We start from the raw sequence: 19,528 nt of genomic DNA on the forward strand, positions 1-19,528 counted from the left end.
AGACCTAGGACTGTTAGCACGTACGCTCTGCACCTGCGTGAGACCTAGGACTGTTAGCACGTACGCTCTGCACCTGCTAGAGACCTAGGACTGTTAGCACGTATGCTCTGCACCTGCGTGAGACCTAGGACTGTTAGCACGTATGCTCTGCACCTGCGTGAGACCTAGGACTGTTAGTACGTACGCTCTGCACCTGCGTGAGACCTAGGACTGTTAGCACGTACGCTATGCACCTGCGTGAGACCTAGGACTGTTAGCACGTACGCTATGCACCTGCGTGAGACCTAGGACTGTTAGCACGTACGCTCTGCACCTGCATGAGACCTAGGACTGTTAGCACGTATGCTCTGCACCTGCATGAGACCTAGGACTGTTAGTACGTACGCTCTGCACCTGCGTGAGACCTAGGACTGTTAGCACGTATGCTCTGCACCTGCGTGAGACCTAGGACTGTTAGTACGTACGCTCTGCACCTGCGTGAGACCTAGGACTGTTAGCACGTACGCTATGCACCTGCGTGAGACCTAGGACTGTTAGCACGTACGCTATGCACCTGCGTGAGACCTAGGACTGTTAGCACGTACGCTCTGCACCTGCGTGAGACCTAGGACTGTTAGCACGTACGCTCTGCACCTGCGTGAGACCTAGGACTGTTAGCACGTACGCTCTGCACCTGCGTGAGACCTAGGACTGTTAGCACGTACGCTCTGCACCTGCGTGAGACCTAGGACTGTTAGCACGTACGCTCTGCACCTGCGTGAGACCTAGGACTGTTAGCACGTACACTCTGCACCTGCGTGAGACCTAGGACTGTTAGCACGTATGCTCTGCACCTGCGTGAGACCAAACCAAATACATGAAACAAAGCAGCCTACCATTTCCACTCTCACTACAAACGGTTTCGTAATATAGCTGCTTCTAATCCAGAATATGCCTGATAAATAAAAGTTGCAAATGGCACTGGTGTTGTCAGCCCTTGTCTGGTCTTTTGCTTATGAAAGAAGAAAGGAAGAGGCAGAGGTGAAGAATAAGGAGAAACCGCACTAAATGGGTGATATGATTCCAGTGATGACCATATGATGACCAGTTGAGCAATTGTGCGCCGCGCTGCCACTGAACCACCGGCCGCCCTATTATAATAGTAGCATTAGCGTTCTGATGCAATTTGTCAGCTTGTCATTCACAGTGATGGATTACCTTTACTGACGGAATGAAGAAAGTCTCGGCAGTTGGTTTGCACATCGTCAGAATCAACATCCAAATGGATGGAAAATATAAAACATGAGAAACAAAACTGCTGGAGTCGTCCGTTAAGATCCTGGCTCGAGGCCAATAAGGAGATTCTATTTTAATGTGTTATTAGCTTGTGAGTTATTTGCTGTGCAGTGGGTGTGACTGGACACCAGTATTACTGTACTCCATGTCCTCAGCATGTAAATTACACCACTGCTCTTTAACACTGTCATGATAAATAATGCCTGGCCTGGTGTGTGTGTGTGTGTATGTGTGTGTGTGTGTGTGTGTGTGTGTGTGTGTGTGTTTGTGTGTGTGTGCGTGCACGTGCATGTGTGTATGGGGGCTATAATCCAGTTCCATGTATTCCATACTGCCTTGCTCGTGTGCACATCATAGTTCTGAGAAGTGCTGCTCACATGTGAGTCTCCCTCTCTGTTATCACCTGGGTCCTATTCAAACGCAGCACGCAACTTTGTTTTTACAATAAACCACGCATGCCCTCTTTGACTAACTACTCTGTCATATATTGTACTACAAACTCCATTCTAAATTTAAATTGCCACCACTTTACTTGATTACTCTTATTCAGCTTTTTGATACCTTTTATCCTTTTTCACAAATCACAGTTTAGTGGTAGGCCATCATGGGATCCTATGGAGCCGGCCTAGTGATGCACTTTTTACTAAATTCACACATTTTAAAACTGGGACAGTTCACACAACTTTAAGACGACATATGTTGTATGTATGGGTATATAAAACCCTTCACCTACTTCGGCCCTCACTCACAATGTCAAAATATAAAGCAACGCAATGTAGGCCTATAGTTTTTGAGATATTAACAGTTTGTCACTAGTGTTCCAATCTTTTTCTCCAATTGTGTGGCAGAGGGCATCAAATTAGGCATCAAGATGGCCGCCACAACAAAAACTTGACTTGAGTTGAAGTCATGGCACCCCCGACAGACCTCTTATGCCTAGTAGTTCAGATAGGCGCTCCGAGCCCTCGGCGAGCTGTTTTTGGAGCTCTGCTGCGTTTTAAACCCTCCCTAGCAAAACTAGAGAGAGAGAGAGAGAGAGAGAAAGAGAGAGAGAGAGAGACAGAGACAGAGAGAGAGAGAGAGAGAGAGAGAGAGAGAGAGAGAGAGAGAGAGAGAGAGAATGGATGCACAACTCTAACTATCGTGCGTTTAAACTCTAACTATCGTGCGTTTAGAGCAAGGGACTTTGGATTCCAGCCAATCATACACATCAGACCAAAAATAATTGCTATAGATACAAAGGAACCGTGCATATTGTAGCGAATCAGCAGTACACACATAGTGGTGAGCAATGGTAGTGTCTCCACTACAGATAGGAACTGTGTGGGGGAGTGTTATGTTGGGGAGCACTATGCTGTGGGACCACTTCCGGACGGAGACTGAGCATGTGCAGTCAGTCTCCGCGCACTGCCTAGGGGGAAGCTGCTATCTATGAGCATGACAACAGCGGAGAGTTGTGAATATGAATAACTGTGAATAAAGAACCTGTACCAGCAAGAAGCCTCTGCCTCATGAAATATCAGGAACGCTACATTGGCGTCAGAAGTTTAAAACGGTGAATTACCTCCAGAATCGGCAAAAATGGTTAACAAGTTCCTGAAGAGAGAGAAGCAAAGACTCAGGCGGGAGGCGGGGAGAGAAAGAGCCGGGGCGGACTACCAAGCACCCGAGGAGAAAGAAGACGGGGTGGACGCGGCCGCTACCACAGAGATCCAGGCGGGGATAGCAGCAGCAAGCCTGGGGTTTGTGATGATAAAATCCGAACTAAACGGCGATATCCCCGTAGCCACGGAAGCTACCCCGCGGCTCAAAGAGGCTAGCAGGCGGGCTAACGAGGCGGCGGAGAGAGTGGAAGAGCCGAGGCCGGTGAGAGTGAAGATCGAGCGGGTTGACAACACCGCTGTAGCAATGGAGGCTGTGCCACGGCCCAGGGAAGCTAGCCGGAGAACCGGAGACAAAGACGAGACACGGGTCGAGGAGACGAAGGACGGCGGGCGGCGAGGAAGAAAGGAAATCACCCCGCCAAAATTCAACGGTAAAGGCGAATGGGAGCCATATTGCACAATGTTCAACGTAGCAGCGGAAATGAATGGCTGGTCGAGGGGAGAGAGAGCCAGTCATCTGGTAATGTCACTCGAGGGTGAAGCTATAACATGTGTAGCAGCAATGGCAGACACCAAAGACTTAGACGTGGTAATGGCGGCCCTGAGGAGGCGTTTCGGACGATGCAAAGAAGAAGGCATTATGGTCGCAGAACTGTGTAACAGGCGTAGACGACCAGGGGAGTCGCTGCGGGCGCTAGCCACAGACATTGAGATCCTCAGCCGGCGTGTATACAGCCGGCTGCCGCCAGAAGCACTGGACGAGCTAGCCCGAAACTACTTCGTCCAGGCTATCGCGCCGCGAGGGCTACGAGAGCAAGTAATGCTGCAACGGCCAAAGACATTAGAAATAGCGCTAGAGCTGGCGTTTGAAAGAGAGACAGTAGAGGGCTGGACCATGAACAGCGAAGAGGGGAGAGCTGTCCCCGTAGTGAGAATGGCAGCGGAAAGCCCGATACAAGAAGAGCCAGCGTGGAAGACGGCTTTGGCAGAACAAGGCAACATGGTGAAAGAACTGTCCGAGTCAGTACAACAACTCAAAGAACAACTGCTCCGCAGAGCGACCCTGCAGCCCAACCCCGCTCGACAGCCCACCCAGCGGAACAACAGCTGGGCTAGAGGGAGCATGATCTGCTGGGGATGTGGGCGTCCCGGTCATCGGGAAGCAGACTGCCGCCGGAGAACGTGGAACCAGGGAAACGGTACGGGGCCCGTCCAGATGGGGCGAGACGGGTCTACGATGCCACAGTCCCCGTAGCCACAGCGTCGCAGGAGGGAGCCCACCGACAGCAACAGAGAGGTGGGGCTCCGCCGTGCCCCGAAGTAGACGACATCGCCGGAGCTGTCAACATGCAGAGCGGGCCGCGCGCGATGAACCGATGCCATGTTCCAGCCTACCTACAAGGGAGATACTGCGCCGCCCTGGTGGACACGGGGTGTACGGCGACGCTGGTGAACGTCAACATGATGCCCGAGGGGATGCGCCTGGAGCAGCCAGCAGCACAGCTGCTAAGAACAGTGTCCGGTGAGTTAATGCCAATGAGGGGGAGGGGACACGTAATGATAACAGTGGGGAGACAGACAGTGGACTTTCCGGTGTGGGTGGTAGAAATGGCGGGGCCTTGCATCCTGGGGGAAGACTACTTAACGATGAACAAATGCACAGTAGACCTAGGAAGAAGCACATTGACATTTGCAGAAGGAACGGTAGTCCAAATGAGCCAACCGCCCACCGTTCCAAGGGAACGGCCTAACGTTAACAACATCACCGTGTACCGCGTCACCGTAGAGCATGAACCCCACCTAGCAGACCCAACCCCCCCCCAAAACCACGCCCCTAGCCCACCTCCAAACACTTGCCCTCAGCCAATGCAACAGGCAGAGGGAGAGACAGAGAGGTTAGAAATGCTCAGGACACTACACCAACGTCAGAGCGAGGGGTTAGAACCACAACAGAGCGACGAACTGTGGAGAGTACTAGAAGAGTACAAAGACATTTTCGCGATGACGGACGATGAACTAGGCTGCACTCACCTGGTAGAACACCAAATAGACACTGAAGGGGCGCAGCCCATCAGATCATATCCCCGTCGAATTCCAGCAGCAAGAAGAGATATAGCGAACGAAGCTGTAGAAAACATGCTGAGGGCAGGGATCATCGAGCCGTCAGAGAGCCCATGGGCATCGGGAGTAGTGTTGGTAAAAAAGAAAAATAGCGCAAAGATGCGATTTTGCGTAGACTATAGAGGGCTGAACAAAGTGACAAAAAAAGACGCGTACCCGATGCCCGTCATCGAGGAGCTACTAGACATAGTGGGGGAGTCAGCCTGGTTCTCCTCCCTAGACCTCCGCAGTGGGTACTGGCAGGTGCCCCTCTGCGACGATGCCAAGCCAAAGACCGCCTTCCGCACCGAGAGAGGACTGTGGCAGTTTCGAGTACTCAGTTTCGGGCTGTGTAACGCACCCGCAACGTTCGAGCGGTTAATGGAGAAACTGCTGGGGGACATTCCCCAAACAGAATGCGTCGTATACTTAGATGACATCTTGACACACGGGGGCTCGTTTCAGGCAGCGGTGGGAGCATTACGAAAAGTCCTACAGAAAATAGCAGCGGCGGGTCTAAAGCTACACCCAGATAAGTGCCACTTCCTGAAGAAGAGGGTAGAGTTCTTGGGACATGGCATCGGCGAGGGGGGCATCCGCACACTAGAGGAAAAAACACGGGCAGTCTCAGAATGGCCCACCCCCAGAGACAAAAGTGAACTCGAGAGCTTCGTAGGGTTAGCATCCTACTACAGGAAGTTTGTAAAAGGATTTTCTGACATCGCAGAGCCACTGTTCCGGCTTAAAGAAAAGAACACAGACTTCGACTGGACAGCAAAATGCCACCTAGCGTTCGAAACCCTCAAGAAAGCGCTGACCAAGACCCCCGTGCTTAGAGCACCAGACCCCGCACTGCCGTTCCTATTAGACACTGATGCCAGCAATGGAGGTATGGGGGCCGTGCTGTCCCAGGCAGGGCCGGAGGGGGAGCAGGTGGTGGGGTATTTCAGTAAGACGTTTGATAAGACAGAAAGAAACTACTGCGTCACACGCCGGGAGCTCCTAGCAGTCGTAGAAGCACTGAGACACTTTAGATACTACCTCCTGGGACAGCCTCAGTTCACCATACGGACCGACCACTCAGCGCTGCAGTGGTTGTGGTCCTTCCGGGAGCCGGAGGGACAGGTGTGCCGCTGGTTAGAGAGAATGGCGGACTATAACTTCACCATAGAGCACAGAGCAGGGAGACACCACGTAAATGCAGATGCCCTGTCACGACGACCCTGCGCGGAAAGGGGGTGTGTGTACTGTGAGAAGAGAGAGGGGAGAGAGAGGGAGCTCCAAGAAGACGCTAGAATCTGCCCTAACCACACGGGAGATGGGCCAGTGTGCAAGACACTGCGGATGGCAGAAGCAGCAGATTGGAAGGGCCACCAGGAAAACGACAGGGAGCTGTCACCAGTGCTGCAGTGGGTAGAAGCGGGCCAGAAGCCGCAATGGGAGGAGGTGGCGGGGGCCACCGACACAACCAAAGGGCTGTGGGCAGGGTTTGACACCCTGAGATTGAACAGTGGAGTGCTGATGAAGTGCTGGAAAGAGCCAGCAACGGGAGAAAACAAGTGGCGAAAAGTAGTGCCAACGACACTGAGAGATGAGGTGTGCAGGAGCTGCCATGGGACAGTAGGGGCGGGCCACTTTGGGGTGAGCAAAACCCTCCGTCGCATCAGACAAGGCTTTTATTGGGGGAGGATGAGGAGAGACGTACAGGACTTCTGTCGGCGCTGCGACCTCTGCGCGGCGTACAAAGGGCCATTAGACCAGTCTCGCGCCCCGCTCCAACAGCTAGCAGCAGGAGCCCCCATGGAGAGGGTAGGGGTAGACGTGATGGGGCCGTTTCCACGCTCAGAGAGTGGAAATCGATACGTCCTAGTAGCTATGGACTACTTTACAAAATGGCCAGAGGCATACGCGCTGCCCGACCAGGAGGCGGGGACGGTGGTCGACGCACTAGTCACAGGCATGTTCAGTAGGTTCGGAGCACCAGAGACCCTACACAGTGACCAAGGAAGAAACTTCGAGTCACGAGTGTTCGCCACCATGTGCGAGAAACTGAACATTAGAAAGACACGGACCACAGCATTGCACCCCCAGAGCGATGGCCTAGTAGAAAGATTCAATAGGACACTGAAAAAGCAGTTGGCCATCCTCACGGAGGAGCACCAGAGGGACTGGGACACGCACCTGCCTCTCATCCTCATGGCCTACAGATCCGCAACACACGAGTCCACCTCCTGCACACCCGCCCTGCTCATGTTAGGTCGAGAACTGCGGACACCAGCAGAAATGGCGTTCGGCAAGCCACCGGATGCACCGGACGCTCCCCCGGGGAGAGAGTATGCCAGGAGGCTACAAGATCGATTAGAGTCCGCTCACAACTTCGCTCGGACCCAGCTAGAGAAAGCGGGCATGAGACAAAAAAGGAACTATGATGTGAGGGCAAAGGGAAACCATTTCCAGGGGGGGGAGTTGGTATGGGTGTACACACCCCGGAGAAAAAAAGGGCGTAGCCCTAAACTGGACTGTCACTGGACAGGCCCATGCAGGGTGATGGAGAGAATGGGGGAGGTGGTGTACCGGGTGCAGATGCCACTTGGTGGCAAGAAGGTACTCCACAGGGACAGGTTGGCCCCATACTGGGGGGGGTGCACCCTTCCCCCAGATCTCGGCCGCCCAGCGGTTTCACTTAGACAGAGTGAAAGAAGGAATCGGTTTCCACAGAGAGGGGCGTCCGGCCATGACCGGGCGGGCCCCACTCAGAGACTTGAAGCACCAGAGACACTGCAGGTGGGGTCAGGCCCACCGGCAGGTTCACAGAGACTAACACGGCCACGGAGAGAGCCAAGGGCTCCAGGACATTTGAGCAACTTCGAGTTGTACTAAAAAAAAATAAAAAATAAAAAAAAATAAAAAAAAAAATAAAAAAATAAAAAAATAAATAAGGAGGAGATGGTGGTTGGAAGTGTTATAATGAAAAGTGGATGATGTGTATGGCATGAGATATTGTGGGGAGGAGACGTGGGAAAAGCCTGAGATGGAAACATAAGATGTGGTTAAAAAACAAAGAACTGTTAAAAAGAAAAAAAGATGCTGGGAGTGTTGGTACAGGGGAGGGGTGATGTGGTGTCAACGTGGGCGTTGACCTTATTGTTGGGCGGGGAGTATGTAGCGAATCAGCAGTACACACATAGTGGTGAGCAATGGTAGTGTCTCCACTACAGATAGGAACTGTGTGGGGGAGTGTTATGTTGGGGAGCACTATGCTGTGGGACCACTTCCGGACGGAGACTGAGCATGTGCAGTCAGTCTCCGCGCACTGCCTAGGGGGAAGCTGCTATCTATGAGCATGACAACAGCGGAGAGTTGTGAATATGAATAACTGTGAATAAAGAACCTGTACCAGCAAGAAGCCTCTGCCTCATGAAATATCAGGAACGCTACAATATGAAGCAACGGTGCGCACCGTTTTGCAGATTGAACACACCCCAGTAGGCTACTGCTTGCTTGTTTCTCACGCGAGATCTGCAGCAGTGTTTATGAAACCAACATAGCCACTAGTTAGGCATGATAGAAGGACTACTGATGTACATGACTGCAGTGAATTTTTCCCAACGCACCAACATTTGAATTTTTGACCAATATTTCAAAATGGTCTCATTTTACTGGTCGGACTCTGTGCGGCCGTAGGCTGTAAAATGTGTTTTTTAAAATGTCAACAAGAGTGAATTTGACATATATTTGATTTAGAGTGTAGTTTGCATGGGTATTTATTCAATTTGTGTGACATAACTTCAATTTATGTATTTTATCGATTTTTAATGATAGCTTTTATTCTGAAAAATCCTGACCGGAAGTCAGAAATTCCTGAGCTCATTCCTGCTCACGGCACACTGGCAAACCAAAGCTAAAAGCCCAAAATACTCCTGAAGGACTTGATGTTACACTGCGTCGCAGCAAATGTGGTTTGACAAGTTTTGCAGTGTGGACGGTTCCGATCCGCTTTGGGTGAGTTTGGTTTTCCAACGGTGCTTTTCGCTTCCGCTATCTTCACAGTCTCACAGTTGTTGTTGTTGTTGTTATTGTTGTGTGCTGTAGAAAGCTAATGCTAACCTAGTTAGCCGGGAAGCTATCGCTACTTTCCACAGCCGAGGCTAACGTAACGTTCGCCTAGCTCACACAGCTTGCCGGCCGGTTCATGCTGGTGCACGTCATGCTAAACGTCACTTTTCCAGTCTGACGGAAAACATACTTTATCACCCGCATGCTAATTATGTTTAGCACTAACCCTTACTGATATAGCGTTAGTTAAATGACCTTCTACTACCAAGTCATTTTGATAATTTCCTTTAACAGCTGGCACGTGTATGAATTTCTATCAAACACGCAGGTTGTTAACCTATAGCAGCTTGTTAAGCTATTCTCATCTTATTACACTATAGCTACAATTCAATCCTTTAGGCTGAGAATGGGTCTGTACTTCACGTGGCTAAGGAATGAACTGAACGTTAGTTTAAACTTTAAAGTATTCATAATATTTGCGTGATGTCAGCATGTACATGTACATGCAGTAAAGTTACACCACATACACACAGCTCATTGGCTGTGGCTGTCATTTTATTATGATCACCTGTGACTTTATTTAATCACCTATTATTTTCCTACCAAGATGACTGTTAAAGTTGAAGGGAACAACAGAATTTAACCATCAACATTTGATGATAACTGTTTAGATTGGAGTAGATTCAACTTTATCATCATTGTACAACTGAGACAAATGCAGTTAACGTTATCTAACTAGAAGTGTAAAAAAAACAGCAGTAAAAAAGGTGCAAAACAATGTACATACAGTATAGAACAAGTGGATTTAATTTAGAACAGGGCTCCAGACTGGTTGCACTGGTGAGCCTAGCCCTCAGGCTCTTTCTATGTTCATCTCAAGACTTCACTGTAGTAAGAGCCCTCACACCGACCATGCATTTTTCGTTAAGACAATCTGTGTTGGGCATTAAACTCGCCTTATTTCTGCACTTTGAAGTCACAGGTAGGGTCAGATGGGGCAAACTAATTATATCGGAAGCCTAGTTGCGCCAAAAAGTGAGCGGTTCTTCATTTTTAAAAGACAAAGTTTGACGAGAATCACCGAGTTGCCTGGAAACAGAGTCCAGACGCATGCGCACTGGCATCACTTCGTTTTCTACATACATTCTGCAATGCATTTAAAAAAAGAACAACCACTCACTTTTTGGCGCAACTGGGCTTCCGATATAATTGTAATGGTGCGCCTAACTTTTTCATTTAGGTGCACAGCACATAATTAGGTGCACCCCAATTTTTCACCGCACCTTTTGGCGCTGCGATAATACATTTTAAGCGTTACCTTCTTTGTCATGCTTCATTTATTTTTATACATATATATAATTGGTAATTTCTTAAAGTGATAGTCTCAAAGGTTTTCCTGTAAATGTCTGTTAAGTCACTATCTATCACAAACTGAGTTAACACAATGATGATTGAGCCTATGGCCCATTGATGGAAGCCTTTGCATTTTAAAGCAGGACTAAACCCCCCAGATTTCTGGCAGAACGGCATGCTGCTTGATTTGAAAAAACCTATGGGAAAAACCAAGAAATTACGTCTCCTCTTGTCTCACTATACTCTTTGGCTGTGCTCAGCTGAGGAATTTTTTTCCGGAAATCGACGCCATGACAGTTTTCTCACCGCCTCGAAAATAAGTTATTTGAGAACTACAATATCTTTATAAATATCAACAACTAGCCAACGTTGGTGGCCTGTATGGAAACAGCGTTGCTCAAAATGGTTGAATTTGGTCATTCAGTGGCGAACTAGAAATTGACTTATTTTTCTCCCATGTGTGTGTATGTGGCGTGTGCAACTATGGTTAAAAGAGCCTAGTGACGCGAGCCTGGTTACCGCAGCACAGCACAATAAGACAAACCCCCCGCTCTGGGGTAACACAATGCGAGATTTCTCCACTTTATGCCCTTGTCCAACTTGCCATATTCCCCGCCATGAAATCCGTTTTTAATTTTCGTTTCCCCCTTTTTCGTGATTCTTGTCAAATGTTGTAGTGCATCTCTGATTTTTCCTCTCGAGCGCACAGCAGAGCTGCAGCGGTGTATTGGAACATTCTCCCCCTCCCTCCTCCTCAGGCCCCGGCTGGCGGCTGCTCATAGAGGCGAAACAGCCTCCTGCCTCCTGCCAGTTCGGCTAGGATGCTCACCCTCACAAAACAACAACAAACAAACACAAACAAAAATCGCTGGTGTGCGATTTTTCTGCACAATTTTTTCTGCACAATCAGTGTCTGAAATTGGGTACAGGATGCGGGAATCCCGCATCTGTTTGCGAAAATACGAATGGACAAGCCGCGTCAGTGAGGCTGCAGGAGCTGAGTAGCCTATAAGTTGGAGTGAGGTGAGTGTCATTCACCATGCCTTCTCCTCCCTGTCAAAAGTGAAGCAGGAAAATACATTTTAGCCTGTAGGCTGCTTTAGTTTAGTTTCTCTCTTTTTTTTGTTTCTGTTTGACATCTGCTAGACTAGGTGCATGAGTGAAAAAGGGGCACAGAAGAGTGCTCCTCTCTCTCTTCTCTCTGCACAATCGAAGTGGTTGAGTGGTTCTCAATGTGGGGTCCGGTGACCACCAGTGGTCCTTGAGAGGATTCCAGCATTCTCTGTTGTCTCTCAACCTAATATATATGGAATTCTGGACAAAATCATATCCAGGCTACATTAAAAAAAATAAAAAAATCTGATTTGCATCTGAGAGACCAAATCAAATCATATGGGGGTCCATTGCCACAATGTGAACTAAATTAGGGCTCCTTAGTGTTTTTCCATCTTGCCTAGTTATATAGGCTTTGGAGATGCACCGAGATGCACGTGCTAACCCCACCGTGATGTCAGGATGTACCAAATATCCCATTCATTTTAGGGCACAAAAAAAGGCAGTGTTCAACCCATAGAGGGAACTTATGCGGCTGAAAATTATACAAATGGTACAATGGCAACAGTTTGGTCTCAAATGTGGAAATTTTGACCAGAATTCTTCACACACCACCCCCAAAGTCATATATATTGGTTAAAAGCTGTTTAACCAACCAAAAAGTGTTTTGGGCTTTAGTCCTGCTTTAAGTATAGACCTTATTCGATTGATGTCACTCACGTACGGGCACGCCCACCGCCGCCATGTTCTCGACATAGCGCAGCAGCTCTTAAGTGACAGCCTATGTAAGAGCAGCGTTTATAGGAAGCTAGCCGCCGTTAGCGTTACCTGTATCGTTCCAATTGTGTTCGGATGGTGACCTGCGTTACACACGGCTGTAGTAATGACAGCAATAAAGTCCCCGTGGTTTGTTTCTATCTCTACCGTCCACAGACGTGAAGGGAGCGAGACGGAGGATACGTCAGCAGCACAGGAGAGGTGTGTGGATAGTTAGGAGAGACAGGTGAAACTTTCTGACAGCTCCTGACAGCAAAGTCTGTTCACCTCGTTTTTCCTTTTGTTTATTATTACAGGCATTAACGGCAGCATACAAACAACAACTCTGGGTTTTTTATTGCTGTCATCACTATCGCAATTTGTAATGGAACAGAAATGACAATAAGGCCGTTAGTTGTCAGCTGCAGGACGGTATGTCAAAAATATGGCGCTGTCCGGGGTTAGCGAATAAGGTCTATTGCAACATTTATAAACTGGGTGTCTGTGGAGTGATTATCACTTCAACACATAGGAGCACATAAAGAATTTTAGGGGCACAATTACAATTAGATACAGAACGATATAGCACGTATTCAATACGATTCGATTAATCTCTGATACATTCCAATTTTGTTTAATTCAATTAAAGTACCGTATTCTCATGATGCACCATGAATTTCTTACAAGAATGACTCAATAGAGCTCATTGGCTACTGTTGTCATTAAATTATCATTGATTACCGTGATTAGTGACATATCCCACAGTGTGCTGTGAAATCATGCAGCAGATAACCTTACTGGGGAGACAGTGAAAATCACTGAGCAAAGACACTGGGTGTTGAGTACAAAAGGAGTCTCTTGCGCGTCAGCCCCTCCACAAAAGGAGGTCGGTGCTCTCAGGACAGGACAGTATCACGACAAAAGTTCAATGGACAAACCAAAGAGGATCCTGGAGCACACGATTCACTGGAAAATTGCTTTATTCAATGACTAACGTTTCGACGCCTGCTGCGTCTTCATCAGAGTCAAACAGGGTGACAAGCAAAACAACTTGTTTTAAAAAGCCTCCCCAATACACGTCGCAGTCCGTCATTGGCTGCTAGGGATGGGAGGTGCCCAAACCCAGTGAGCCAATAGCACTCAAACAGCACAGTGAAGTAGGCTATAATGGCCAGCCACCATTTATAAATAACAATATAATATAAGCCATAGAATAGAAATAGAATAGAAATGGAAATACATAGTCACAAATAACAGTTTTCTCCCAATGGAAAGGTACAGGTTATAAATAACAAGAGAGGCTTAGTTCCTCGTTTAGACCATTTGGTTCAACAGTATTTAGGCTGTGAATCCAAAATGCTTCTCTTCTTAACAGTTTGTTGACAGTGTCGCCTCCTCTGTGAGGGAGACACATGTTCAATACCCCAGAATGTCAGTGTGGCAGCAGAGCCATGCTGGGCCTGAGCATAATGTCTCGCTATTGCGTAATCCATGTTGTGGTTGCGGATTGCAGCCTTGTGTTCAGTAATACGGGCTTTTAATGCCCGTTTGGTCTATCCGACATAGACCATCCCGCATGGACACTTCAGAATATAAACCACATGTGTGGTGCTGCAGTTTATGAAGGAGTTGATTTTATACTTTTTACCAGTCCGTGGGTGAGAAAATTGTTTGGTGTTGGAGGAGTTGGAACAATGGGTACAGTGACCACATCTGTAAAAACCAGAGGGAGGGGCGGGTAACCACGTAGGCTTAGGGGGGGGTGTCATGGTACTGTGAACCAGTCTGTCTCTTATTGACCGAGATAGAGGTTCTAAACACAGTGACTTGAGTGCAGGGTCGCTCTGTAGAATGTGCCAATGTTTGTTGATGGTGTGTTTTATCTCTCCACCGATTGGAGAGAACTCCGTGGAGAAACAGAGGCGTGGTGCGGAAGAGCCAGAGTGCTAGGGGTGTCAAAAATAATCGATTATAAGATGCATCGCGATGCGGACGTGCACGATTCTGCATCGATTCACAAATGTCAAAAATCGATTATTAACACGTTCACTGCCGTTGACGAGATATCTCGTCTTAAAAAAAAAAAACGTTGACTGCCGTTGACGAGATATCTCGTCTTAAAATTTTTTTTTTTTTTTTTGACGGTGGGACGTGGATCTAACCCTTTTACATCTCCTATTAAAATATTGGAGGTATTGAATGTGTATAATCTATTTTACCGACCCACTAAGTGGCGACAGTGCTCTCCAGACGAGAGAAAGCCAAGAAAAAACAGCCGCTTGAGGAAGCCATTCTCATGAAAATGGATTGGCGAAAACGCTTTCGCTTTCGCGCTCGGAGCTGGCGGTGGGGGATTGCAAATTTGCATAATAGATTATGGGTGCAACACACTTTGAAACACCAGCAGAAAGAATCGCATGCAGCTTCATCAAAGCTCACAACCGAAAAGCCAGAAACGAACGAGCCCGATTTTACAGTCTAATCCAGACTGCGCCAGCAGCAGCAGCACAGACAGGCAGGCAGCAGAAACTCGCCTGTGAGACAAACACTGCAAAGCCACCAGAGACACACCTACGGAGGGAGGAGTTTGAAGGAGAGGGGGGTGGGGGTGCTTATGGAGGAACTATATGTTCAGAACGATATTGTTTAGATGTCTGATGGCTCACTGATGCCAAAAATAAATCGTTAAAGTGACTGTTCTGCCTGTTCTACCGAATCACGCACGCACGCACGCACGCACCCACGCACGCACGCACGCACGCACGCACACACACACACACACACACACACACACACACACACACACACACACACAATACAGTATACACGCTTGCCCAAGGGCACCCATAATCACAGGCACGTGAGGTGGTTCTAAAAATCCATTTATCTCAAAACTCTCAACAAAAAATCTCTGAAACCATGCTGTATTCAACTGCTAATGCATACATAACTACTAACTCTACAAACTAACTCTTTTAGACAGAGAAAGCACACATTCTATTAGTTCTTTTGAGATATTTTGTGTCCACAAAATCCTAGCAGAAAATAATCCTCGGCTGTTGAAAGATGAGCCAGAATCCTCAAAAAAACCCTTTGGCAGAAGCTACCTACAGTAAAAAAAAAAACGGTTGGCAGTGAATGTGTTAAAAAAAATTATATATATATATATATATATATATATATATATATATATATATATATATATATATATATATATATATATATTTTTTAATAATCAAATAAAATATAATGGAAGTACATGCAGTTGTTTATTTTAATTATGGATCATAATACAATGCAATTCCAAATGCACTTTTATTTTAAAAGTAGCCACACAGTGAGAAAAAAGAAAGTGAGAAAAAATAAATCATGTATTGCGGAGAAAAGTGATGCATCGATTTAAGATGCATCGAGATGCATCGATAATCGTACTCGAATCGAATCGTAGCCCTCTGAATCGTAATCGAATCGAACCGTGAGGCCAGTGAAGATTCACAGCCCTACAGAGCTGGATTTCTCCAGGAGGCGGGCTCTTGGGGTGCGCACTGCCTTTTGATAGGCATAGGCAGTTCAGCCAGTTTGTGCTGGTTTCTGAGTGTCCTGGCAGTGCAGCTGCCTCGTGTTGATGGTAACAGCCAGGTCATGCAGAGGGTGTTGTGGTTTCTGCATGTCCCTTATCAAGTTCACAGCAGCCTCCTCCCTCCTGGTCTGGAGTGAGGGTAGAGCTTGTCAGAATAGATAGCGAAGGTAAGCGGGGAAACATAGAAGGAGGGGGAGGGGGCAGGCAGACGAGAGGAGAGAGGGAGCAGGGTGGGGTGGTAGATGTGGTTGTGGGTATGGGAGGTTGTATGCCTGGGAGAACAGGTAGATGTGGTTGTGGGTATGGGAGGTTGTATGCCTGGGAGAACAGGTAGATGTGGTTGTGGGTATGGGAGGTTGTATGCCTGGGAAAACAGGTAGATTTTAGGCGGGATTTGAAGATAGTGATTGAGGGTAAGTCTTGGATGGGCTGGGGAAGAGAGTTCCAGAGACGGAGGTGCTGCTCAGGAGAAGGCTCGATGGCCGAAGCTGCGAAGTTTAGATGGAGGAACGGTGAGGAGAACAGTGGATGAGGAGGGGAGGGTTCGGGAGCGTCGATGGGGGAGGAGGAGGTCAGACAGGTATGGGGCACCAGTTTATGTAGAGCTTTGAAGGTGAGGAGGGCTTGTTGTTTGCGTTGATGCGTTGTTTGATGGGGAGCCAGTGGAGAGAGTGGAGGACGGGTGTGATGCTACCTTAGTCAATGTCCCTAATGTCTCCTGTTTTTGTTTTATCTGTATTGCATACCCGAATTAGATATTGTAGTTGTCATAGACTGTGTTGCATAGTTCATCGCTCTATTGCTGACAAAAATGTGTTATTGTAAGTCGCTTTGGATAAAAGTGTCTGCCAAATGACGTAATGTAATGTAATGAATTGAAAATCTGTATATGCACACCTGAATTGGAAAGTTAAATGCCTCCTTCATGTATATGTATGTCTCCTCTCCTCTTTACCCCATATGTATGTATATGTCACTTACATCGTATCCCTGTCAGTTGCCCTATGTATGCACTATTTCTTTTCTTTTTAAAATTTTGCACTTTACCTCTACCTGTCGAGGGACTACGGATGGAAATTAGCTAAGGCTACAACCCGGCACATTTACATGCAAATGTTCATTAATGTTGCACTGTCCCTTAAAGGAGAATTTTGGTTTTTGAACCTGGACCCCTCTCCTCACATTAATTATGATCTGACGACTCACCCAGTGATCTCCGCAGCGTTTCTGGCCGTCCTACGCGTTGTTTTGAGATCAATACTCTCCAATCCAGTCGTAAGATAGAGCTCCGTGGGGTCCAAGTGGCAGCCTGTATTTCCTGCATCTAAATAGCCAGTTTTATTCCTGTTTCTTTCCTGCCGGCAGGAAAGTATCGCGGGACTTGACGAGACTTGGTGACCGAGATCACGAATGAGGTAATTTGATCCCTGGGAGACTCCAGGAAACAGCCCCGGGGGAAATATCAGTCTGGTGGTTGTTGAGGGATGAGATTATGACGATATGTGGCGAAAACGGGAATAAAACTGGCTATTTAGATGCAGGAAAGACAGGCTGCCACTTGGCCCCAACGGAGCTCTATTTTACGACTGGATTGGAGAGTATTGATCTCAAAACAACGCGTAGGACGGCCAGAAACGCTGCGGAGATCACTGGGTGAGTCGTCAGATCATAATTAATGTGAGGAGAGGGGTCCAGGTAAAAAAAAAACGAAATTCTCCTTTAAATAAGTAAGTAAATAAATAAATAAATAAATAAATGTGGTCCCGGGACCGGGTTCTTGTGAGTTCTGAACCACCTGAAGTCTATGGAGGGAGCAGGAGCTGATGCAGGTGAGGAGGGAGTTAGGTTGAAGTCTATGGAGGGAGCAGGAGCTGATGCCGGTGAGGAGGGAGTTAGGTTGGTCAATGTGAATGTTGAGGTCACCAGAGAGCAGGAGGCGGGTGGAGATGGAAGCAGCAATAGTGAGTAGTTCAGATAGATCGGATTTGAAGGAGGGGTTTGGCGGTAGATAAGTAGTGCTGTTATGGAGTTGGGTTAGTTTAAATGCAAGATATTCAAATGATGATATGGGGGGAAGGTTGAGTTCCAGTTTGTTGATTCTGATGCAGTTAGGGATGCTTATCGTTTGGTTTTTATCGATACCGGTTCCGGTATCGGTAGTGGGTATCGATACGATACTTATCGATACTAAAATAAAGAAATGACATGAAAAGATGCTAATAGATTCAACAGTTATTTTGTTATTACTTATTACAAGTAAATTTCCTTTAGAAGGCCTATTTCACCGCTCTGAATATGACAATTTATTAAACCTAGGCCACCTGTGTGGTAGAAATATTAGTATTATTTTTTAATTGGAGCCCTTTGACAGGTAAGTGAACACCGTCGCTGTTTGTTGTTCTTCAGAGTTGGCAAAGTGAAGTTCACATAATACGTCCAGGACGTTATCAATACTCCTGGTACCGACCAATCAGGCACTGGTACTAAATAATACCGGTGCTCGATACCCATCCCTAGATGCAGTTATTGTACAGTACGACGAGTCCCCCACCTTGCCCAGAGAGGTGGGGTTTGGAGAGGTAGCTGTAGTTTGGGGGGGTAGAAGTCCTTATAATGATCATAAGCTCATGTCACCATGAGACGTGTTATTTAACGTGTTAGAGAAGACACCCTTCACCCTGGCAAAGAAAGCTTCTTTACCCCGCCAGAAAGTCAATGAGTGCCACAGGGCCGTGACTGACTGCATTCATTGTAAATTAATTAGGTTCATTTTGTCTTCTTTTAAATTATGTTTTTAGTATTTATATTTAGTATATATTAGTATATATTTTCAGACAAATTAGTAGAGTATGATGTTATTTTACCTGCTGACGGTTTGGGCTGTAACTACAGCCTTCTTCAGAGCTGTCATCTGACTTCCGTGCCATCCTCCACCGGCGGCACGGGGGCGGAGGTGGGGCGCGGCTGGGCCCGGAACCCAACCAGCTGATAACACGTCATCACCAGCTGATAAGACACGTCATCACCAGGAAGTCAGATGACAGCTGACTATAGAAAATAAGAAAACTAAAAACATGCATTCAGTAGCGGAGCGTACACCAGGGCAGAGGGTGCGCCCGCCCCGGGGCCCACTCGTCAGTGGGCCCCCATCACATTTTTTTTTTTTTGGCATGCCAGGTCAGGCCAGGCCTGAGTGTGAGAGCAATTCAATCAATAGACAATAACATTGGTGTGTTTAAAATGAGCTATGCCACTAAATATGGCTAAAACAGATTCAAACATGCAAAAAAGGCAAATTTTTCTTCTTTTTTGGGGATGGGGGGTTTCCCCTAAGAGCTTCGCCCCCCCTGGGCTGATAGGGTCGCTCCGCCCCTGCATGCATTAATTGTAAACGGGATGTTGCCCTTCTCAACGGTGGAGGCTTCATGGTTCAGGTAAATTACTATTTATTTATGCATAAATTAGTGATAATCTAGCATTAGCCACAGTAGCTGACTACCCATAATGCATTACGGCGATAAGAGAGACAGGGCAAATTCGGAAACTCCCCCGGCAGCCGCCCCCTCTCCCCGTACTTCCGTGTAGAATTAATTAATTCAACCAATCAACGATGAGCAGGAAGCGGGAGATTCAAGCCTCATTTTCTGCTATCAAATCCCAATGGGTGACGTCACGCTCACTTAATCCATCTATTATACATATATATCATATATATATACGTATATTAAATATATATTATACTAGGGATGGG

The 19,528-nt window shown here is 47.3% G+C and overlaps 1 protein-coding gene across 1 annotated transcript in view; it reads left to right on the top strand.

The window, feature by feature from the left end:
* Nucleotides 1-8,933: 8,933 nt before the first annotated feature.
* LOC310787696 (multidrug resistance-associated protein 1-like) overlaps nucleotides 8,934-19,528 on the top strand; it is a gene marked incomplete at its 5' end in the record, with an annotated part of 140,878 nt that continues 130,283 nt past the window's right edge. The window contains one exon of the mRNA XM_083649179.1: nucleotides 8,934-8,981. Within this exon, the coding sequence (XP_083505305.1) occupies nucleotides 8,934-8,981 (48 nt within the window). The remainder of the gene's footprint in view (nucleotides 8,982-19,528) is intronic.

Source organism: Poromitra crassiceps (genome assembly GCF_964638095.1).
Source record: "Poromitra crassiceps genome assembly, chromosome: 13".
NCBI classification, from domain to species: Eukaryota; Metazoa; Chordata; class Actinopteri; order Beryciformes; family Melamphaidae; genus Poromitra; species Poromitra crassiceps.